Source organism: Glycine max, chromosome 4, assembly GCF_000004515.6.
Source record: "Glycine max cultivar Williams 82 chromosome 4, Glycine_max_v4.0, whole genome shotgun sequence".
Lineage (NCBI taxonomy): Eukaryota > Viridiplantae > Streptophyta > Magnoliopsida > Fabales > Fabaceae > Glycine > Glycine max.
The window spans coordinates 40,215,437-40,223,997 of NC_016091.4; the positions used below are offsets into that span (position 1 = coordinate 40,215,437).

Below are 8,561 nucleotides of genomic sequence, written 5' to 3' on the forward strand. Positions count from 1 at the left end.
TAACCATTAAAAAAAAGAAAGATAAATAAATGAATATGTCATGTAAACTTTTTTATTAACAAACAAAAATAAAGAATGAATGAATTTATCATATTTTTTTACCTTTTTTTTATAACTAAAATCACTATTGACCATGAAAAAAAAAGAGCATGTATATTATTTTTCTATATAAAAAGAGTCCCGGAATTTACTCAAAATAGAGAAAAGGAATGCTATAAATCCATATCCTCCCCCAAAGTCTTTGTCTTCTCCGCCCCCACTCTCCCACCCCACTTACATACACACTCTCCCACTCCTCCGAGCCGGTCGAGTTGAATCGGTGAGTCAGTGACCGAGTTGAACCATGTCGGACGAAGAGCACCATTTCGAATCCAAGGCCGATGCCGGAGCCTCCAAGACCTATCCTCAGCAGGCCGGAACCATCCGCAAAAACGGCTACATCGTCATCAAGGGTCGTCCCTGCAAGGTTCCAGTTTTTTTGATTCATCCACCCCTGACTTTTTTTGAGGATGTTGTATCGTTTCATTCAATTATCATGGGTTTTATGATGACTGTGGTTTTGGTCACGGTTATGTTTGTTTTTATGCTATTTGGCTGTCGAGATCTATTGCTTCATATCTGACTTGTTTTTTTTTTCTGCCGTTGATTTTGATGATTAGGATTAGGGATTTAGGGTTTGCGAACTCTTATGACTCGTTTTGGGGAATTATTTTAGTTCACTAGAGAAACAAAATTAGTATTTTTTAAAAGAATTATTGTTTGTTGAATTTTGTGCTATTTAGGACGCATGCTTTGATTTAAGGAACCGATGCTATGTGTTACTGTCTTTTGAACATTGATTTTCAATTAGTGATATCTATTATTTAATTTTAACTAATTTATTTTATTGCCTCTTATTGATGCGTGCGAATGTATTTTTCTGTGACAGGTTGTTGAAGTTTCTACTTCCAAGACTGGTAAGCACGGCCATGCTAAGTGTCACTTTGTTGGGATTGATATTTTCACTGCCAAGAAGCTTGAAGATATTGTGCCCTCTTCCCACAACTGTGATGTATGCTTCATGTTTCTTTGGTTCTGTCATTTCTTTCTTTATTGGAACTTTTCCTGTTCTGAAATTTTGTTTGTTTGTTTTTTCTTATTCCAGGTTCCCCATGTGAATCGTACTGATTACCAGTTGATTGACATTGCTGAGGATGGATTTGTGAGTTTCTATTCCTTTGACTCACTGACTTGTTGCCGGAGTTTGGTTTCGTGTAGTTTCTCATTTCCCTGTTTCGCATAAAAATTTGAAAATGTCACCTTTTGTTTTTTTAATTAATAATGTATTTCATGTATTTAAACAACAACATCAACAACAACAACAACAATATTCCCCTTGGTGGTTAGGTGAGGCTGGCTATGTTTCTTGTATTTAAAGATGAGTCTAATTTTGATACATCACTAACTATTACACCGTCAACTGCTTAGAAATTTTCATAGATGTTATTCTTTAAGTAATTATTATTAAAGTCAATAATTTTCAATCATATAGCTACCTGTGATTGGATGTTAGACACTGTCTGTATATTCTTTTTAATTAAATTCTTTTAAGATTTGTGTTCATTCCAATTAATTTCTATGAAGATTTGTTTAAGAAATGATAAAACTAACCAAATTGTGATTTTCCCTGAATCTTATACAATCTTTGGAAATAAAGTGACTTGGATGTAATCACATGTAAACATTAAAATGAAAATAAAATATTGTTCTCTCCAACTAAAAAGCTCTACTGTTACTATTGTCTGAATTTATACATGAGTGATGTAACATATAAACATTAAAGATGAAAACAAAAATGTTCTCTTCAAACCAAAGTGCTCTAATCCTTGCCAGTATTGTCTGAATTTATTCTTGAATGATGTGTTATAGCTTAGCTTGCTTACTGAAAATGGGAACACCAAGGATGACCTGAAGTTACCTACAGATGAGAGTCTGCTTACTCAGGTTTGTAGAAACCTACTGTTTTTGTGTGTTGCATTTGCAGCCTGGAAGTTTATAACCTTGGATACATTGTCTATATACTGGACCTGTTTGGATAAACTTTTCCAGAAGTACCTATAAGAGAAGAAAATAAGAAGCAAAAATGAAATGAGCTTCTCTATAAACTAAAATTATCTGATGCATAAATTAATTTGTAGAAGTTCTCTCATATTACCTTCTCTAAAAGATGATTTTTAACTATATGCATAGGCTAATTTTAGCTTGTGGAGAATTTTTTTTCTTCTCCTGGAATTGTTTCAGCCCTAAAACAACTTGTAATTCGAATGTTCTATTCTCCTGTTTATTGATTGTTTTTTCCCCCTCTAACTTTGTATAACTATTGGTCACTGCAGATAAAGGATGGGTTTGCTGAGGGTAAGGACCTTGTTGTGTCAGTTATGTCTGCAATGGGTGAGGAGCAGATTTGTGCACTGAAGGATATTGGGCCAAAGAACTAGCCTCAATTGCTGGTAGTTTGCTGTTTTCATTTATGCAAAAGTTATATATTTTTGTATGATCTTGTTAAACCCCGGAGTTATGGAGACTCTAAGTCAGACTAGTTTTATCAACTGTGTTTATGGATGTGACAGAAACTGTTTAACATTTCTCTGTTTCGATGTTGTCTTGATATTTTTTTGATAAAATACGACTATCAAATTATTTTTGTTTTAACGTATTTTGCATTCTAACTAGGGATAATCTTGTGTGCGTGCGTCAGTTGCAACAAATTTCAATAAAGCTACCAATTTGTTTCTTTTGGAAAAGATTATAAGGATTTTGCTAAGTTACAAATATTCGTTCTAGTATTTGGCAAACTGTATTTATAAGTTCTCATTAAGTAGTTCGACATCAACAACAAATTTGATTATATGAGGAATTAAAAATACATTATAATAATCAAAAACACAAATTTGTTCAATGATTCAAAGTATATATATATATATATATATATATATATATATATATATATATATATATATATATATATATATATATATATATATATATATATATATATATATATATATGTAGTTGGATTTTGAGGGTTTTATATATACATATATATGTCTATAGGCTATTAAAACAATTATTTTGAGTATGTAAATAATAAAATTAGTGCTTTAGTGACTCATTATTTATTAACTTGAGACATTTAGAAATAATTTAGAAAAAGCTTTAGAGTATTTTTCCATCTCCCGAAAAGCTCTTTTAAATGTGTATTTCTAAATTAAAATAGTACTATCTCAGTTATTTTTTACCTGTAGTTTAAGAATGTTTAGTAGAAATCAAGAAGTGAAATAAGTTTTCTTATAAATAGTGGTGAAATTTTTTATTTCACCTTTTTCTCTTCTCCATAATAAATAAATGTCAAAATTAAATAAAGATAAAAAATAAATAAGGTATAATCAATAATATGTAATCAGTATCATCTTAAACTCTAAACGACAGATAAATGAAAATAAATAAAAATAAAAATTCTATAAAAATTCGACAATAAAAAAGAAACGGAGGGGTACTATGTTAATCAACGGTGTTCGAATGAATTAAGTTATTTATATTACTTACTTATAATTAGTTAAAATTAATTTAGCAAATTTCTCGAGTGTTTGTTTACTTTCACGATCTAATCCTTCATTGTCACATTTATTTAATTAATTATAATTAATTCGACAAATTTTTCGAGTGTTTACAACACAATTTCAGTTTTGATATATTTTTATTTATTAAAACTCACAGAAAAATCACCTATATTTATTTAATTATTTTTTCTTAAATAAATTTAGGTTCTCACTTGTAATTATATTTAACCAATTTTAATCACATACAAAATTTTTGGGGTGTTACAAAAAATAACTTGACCATTTTTCAAACTTACTGAACAACACACTAAAATTAATTTTTCCTACAAATATATATTTATGTTACTCCATAATAATAATATAAATAAACCAAATACTAATAAGGTTTGTAATAGTTAGACGTGTTTCTGCTTGAAAGCAATAATTAACATAAAATTAAACATAATAACACGAGCAGACTTTTTCCAGAGTTCAAACTCCCTACTTAGATTTGGGTTATTTTAAGTTAATATATCTAGCCGTCACTCCACAAAGTTAGTCTTTAACAAAATAGTGAGCTAATATAGCCTTTAACAAATTAATCAACATTGAAAGCATTGATCTTATAATATCAAAGAAAAATATAATAAGGTGAAGATAATATCAAAGAGAATAAAAAGGTGTCTACGAGATACCGAAATGTTGAAATCTGGGCCGTTAGCTTCTAATTAATCTGATGAGTATGGACTAACTAATCCAGAGGCAAGAAACAAGCTTGAATTGATGGTGACACTAGGAGCAGTAGGTGTGAATATCCACATGTTTCACCAAATTTTAGGTTAACAAATATATGAAAATATATATAGAAAGAAAGGGCGGGAGAGTTTATATCAAAATAAAAAAAATGTGCAAGAGAGTGTTTTAATCTTTTATATTTTAAGATCCATTAGTGATAAAAAAAAATATAACAAAGATAAAAAAAGAATTAACACCCGAGATAAAAAAAATTTAACACCCATCTAATGATAAAAAAGATTTAACACTTATCTAAAATAAAAAAAAAAGATTTGACACCCATCTAAAATAAAATAAAAAATATTTAACACCCATCTAATAATAAAAAAGGATAAAATATGTTTGGAGTCTATAAAATTTGAAAAGTATTATCTTGATCCTCATTCGTATTAGTTCAATCCTTATAAAAATAAAATATTTTTTATGGTCCTCATTAGTAATTCCGTTAGACTATTTCTTTACGTAACTAACATACTTAATTACTTTTTTTTTATATCTTTCCAATCACACTCAAAAGACACCAGAATTCATTGTTATTTTATCTTTTCCCTTGATCTGGTTAGAAAGTGTGAGAAAATAGTTAGGAAGTGAGGGGAAAAAATACAATTTTAATCACTACAAATTGTTTAATTTATTAGTAATCAAATTATATATGTAAGGTTGTTATCAACATCAAATTATGTATGATGAAAATACCATCAAGGACCATAAAAATATTTTGTTTTGATAAAAATTAAATTAATACGAAAAGTTTTGCAAGAATCAAAATAATACTTTTTAAATTTTAGAGGAACTTTAAACATATTTTATCTTAAAAAAAAAAGATTTTCCACCCATCCAATGATAAAAAAAGATTTAACACCCATTTAATGATTAAAGAAAAGATTGAGATGTCTAGCTTAACTTAGCTTGTGAAATGGAATCTTAAGGAGATTAATTAATCACTAGTTCAATCTAAAATCTGGAAAAAAGAATGTGTCACGACATCACTATAGAGAAGGTGAAATTTTGTGATTCATACAGTTAAATTAGCATTGAGAAATTAAACATTTTAATACACTTAATTTATGCATGCATTAAAATAAATTTAAAAATTAGATAAAATTAACATTATAAATTATTCAAAATATATAACTTGTATTAATTGATAAATCAAGTAAATAAGCAAGGTTTTTTTTTTTCCCCATAATTACACCTATTTAATCTAGAATATTCCCAAAATACACTAGTTTACTAAAAAAATTCATAAACTACACTAGTTTTATGGGACATTAAGGAAGTCGGGTTTGGCCACCCCGACTTTGGTGCGTTGATGTTTTTTCTTTTAATTTAAATTTTTAAAATAATATAAATATTATATTATATAAATATATTTTTAATTGATTTTAAAAATACTTTTTTATTAAATTATTTTTTAAAATTTTTTAAGAGATATGTACAGATAAAGAAAAATAAAAAAATTGAAAAAAATTATAGTATAATTTTTTAGTTACGTATATTTTTAGTTAAATTTACGTGTTGTTGATGTTTTTGTTTTGTTATGTTCGTTAATTAAAAAATAAGAAAATTAGTTAGTAGTATTAAAACAAATTAAAAAATAAAGTGAAAAAATAATTGATACATCTGTTTTATACAATAGACATAAAATTTAAAAGTGTGATAACTGAAATGATAGTCGAGAATAATGAAACATATTAAAAAATACAATTTCAATGAATAGCACTCAACAAGAATCAAATACACACATTGTAAATGAATTCGACAGACAAAACCACACATTTATTGTAACAGAAACCCAATCCCCACTTCAAACACCCAGACCACCTGGAAGAAAGGTTTAGATTAATGTTACAATTCCAAAAGTGTGATTGTGGTGAATATCAGGCTAAACACTTACTGTGTTCTCACGTCATGACTATGTGTTAAATCTGTCAATGTTGATTCCATGAACTATGTGCTACCATTATTCACTTTACAACATTTTTGCATGTCTACTACAACTCCTTTGGTTTACTGCCACACGAATCAATGTGGCAATAATATGAAAGAGATTAGTGGGGTCCTGATCTAAGGAGAAAGAGGATTGCAAAGGATCGTCCGATTTCAACTCGCATTCCCACTGAGATGGACGCGTTTCAACTTGCATTCCTACTGAGATGGACGAAGACGAAAATGAACGGGAAAGTAGAAAAAAAATGTGAAATTTGCCGACAATATGACCATAACAGAAACAACTGTCCTAACATATCTTCATCTCAAGTTTTTCCTTAGTCAATAGTGATTGTTTAAGTATTTTATTGATAATGTAGTATAATGTTGTTATATAAATAAATTGTTAAACAAAAAGTATTATCATTTTTAAATAAATCTAATGACATAGACAAACAAATTATATTTAGTAAAATAATAATATTAAAAATTTTAATTTTTTTTGCTAAAATAAATATATTATTAGACAAAACTCAGATTTTTATAAAAAATATTCACCTAAAAAATGTCTTATGTAAATTAAATAATATAAAAAATAATTATATTTAATAATATCATTTTCTTATTAAAAAAATCAATTTAATAAAATCTTAAAAAATTTACAAAAAAAATAAAAAAATTATTTTAATAAAAAAGTATTTTAAAAACCAATTAAAAATATATTTATATAATATAAAATTTATATTATTTTAATAATTTAAATTATAAAAAAAACATCAATGCATGGAAGTCGGGGTGACCAAACCCGACTTCCTTCCAGTCCCATGAAACTAGTGTAGTTTAGGAATTTTCTAGTAAACTAGTGTATTTTGGGAATATTGTAATTATGGAAAAAAAACCAAAGAAGCAACATATCAATTTTTTAAGATCAAATGACCAAGTTGAGAAGATAGATAAATATTTTGAAACAATAGCAAGTAAAAAGTGTAAAAAAACAAACTAACCTTTAAAACAAGAAAAAAAATAATAAAATTTGCTCAATTTCCTTGATACTCTTGAAAACTCAACAATGGTGAAATAAGATATAATATTCCACCTCCTCTTATATTTTTGAAATCCATCTTTCTTTGTCCTTTGGCTTGCCTCCATCTGCCAACCAACAAACTATATACGACAATTCAAAACAAGGACTCATTTCCTTTGATGCAGAGCTCAAAGATCTAAAAATCCATTGTCCATAATAAGAATAATAGACCATACATTTACAACCATCAAGGTCTAAAAACAAAATAAAGTTCACTTGCTAGCACCACAAACATTTGACATGGAACTAGAGAACAATAGAATTGGGAAAAAGAGAGAGAGAATTATGTACTTACCAAAATTCAGAGCTAGGACACGTTAGGATGGACGTGGCAAAAGTGGGCTCTCGGACTTCGCACGTCGACTTTGAGATGTGCCCTTATCAAGAGGACAGGAGGGGAGACTTGCAAAGTAAAGGACTTTGACGCTCAAGTAAGTATACAAGTTAGGAGATAAAGCATGTATATGCTTAAATAAGGCTTGAGTGAGCGAAAGAGAAAGAGAAAGGCACAGGCTTGTTGCTCATGTGCTGAAGTGTGTGTTAGCTCGAGATGTGAGCGAATGTGTAGAAGGTTTGATGGAACTTGGTATTTATATGAGTGGAGCATAGCTGTGGGTCCTTGTTTGTAGGGGCAGTTATAGCCTTTGCAGATAATTCCTAAGAGCTTGTAGATAATGTTAGAGATAAATTGTAGCTTATAGATAAAAGCTATAAGACAACTGTACCTTGTAGGTAATGCGTGGCTTTGTAGATAATTAACTAGCTGCCAATAGATAAAGATATTCAAATATATTCAAATATCAATAGGTTAGAGATAACTTGTTAGTTAGGGAGCCCGACTATTAAGGGTCGAGTGTTGGTGCTCCTATTGTAGGGCTGACGTGGAGGGTTGACACGTGTCTCAGAGTGCCATATAGGATGCCACATGTATTTTGTGGCTCCTGAATAGTACATCAGCCCTTCAAGCTCTGAGCATTGGCTTGCAGGCGAAAGAGATTGTCCAGTGTCAAAGGAGAGGGTGATGAGTTTGTCGAGCCCCCAAGTGTGGACGAATGTTTTCCAATGTTGGGTATGGTAACTTCGACAAGCATGATAGAATTACAGGTCGATGTGGCTTGTCAAGCCCCCGAGCCTGGACAAGTATTATCCGGGTTACTTCTGTGAAGTTGTCTGAG

General features: G+C 29.3%; 1 protein-coding gene across 2 annotated transcripts; it reads left to right on the forward strand.

Annotated features, from left to right (window-relative positions):
- Positions 1 to 204: 204 nt before the first annotated feature.
- LOC100499632 (eukaryotic translation initiation factor 5A3) lies at positions 205 to 2,691 on the forward strand. Of its 2 annotated transcripts, NM_001250529.1 has the most exons (5): positions 344 to 466; positions 929 to 1,051; positions 1,145 to 1,201; positions 1,909 to 1,983; positions 2,373 to 2,477. In NM_001250529.1, exons 1-5 carry the CDS (start codon positions 344 to 346, stop codon positions 2,475 to 2,477), a joined length of 483 nt encoding a protein of 160 aa, NP_001237458.1. The 2 variants fall into 2 exon arrangements, with proteins under 2 accessions (XP_014629812.1, NP_001237458.1); XM_014774326.3 differs by lacking the exon at positions 1,909 to 1,983 and having other exon boundaries at positions 205 to 466; positions 2,373 to 2,691.
- The last annotated feature ends 5,870 nt before the right edge of the window (positions 2,692 to 8,561 follow it).

Excerpts from the sequence above, each read along its gene's own strand:
- LOC100499632 (NM_001250529.1), top strand. The coding sequence starts at position 344 with ATGTCGGACGAAGAGCACCATTTCGAATCCAAGGCCGATGCCGGAGCC. Across the intron at positions 1,202-1,908 it reads ACATTGCTGAGGATGGATTT|CTTAGCTTGCTTACTGAAAA; the intron begins GTGAGTTTCTAT and ends GATGTGTTATAG. Across the intron at positions 1,984-2,372 it reads ATGAGAGTCTGCTTACTCAG|ATAAAGGATGGGTTTGCTGA; the intron begins GTTTGTAGAAAC and ends TGGTCACTGCAG.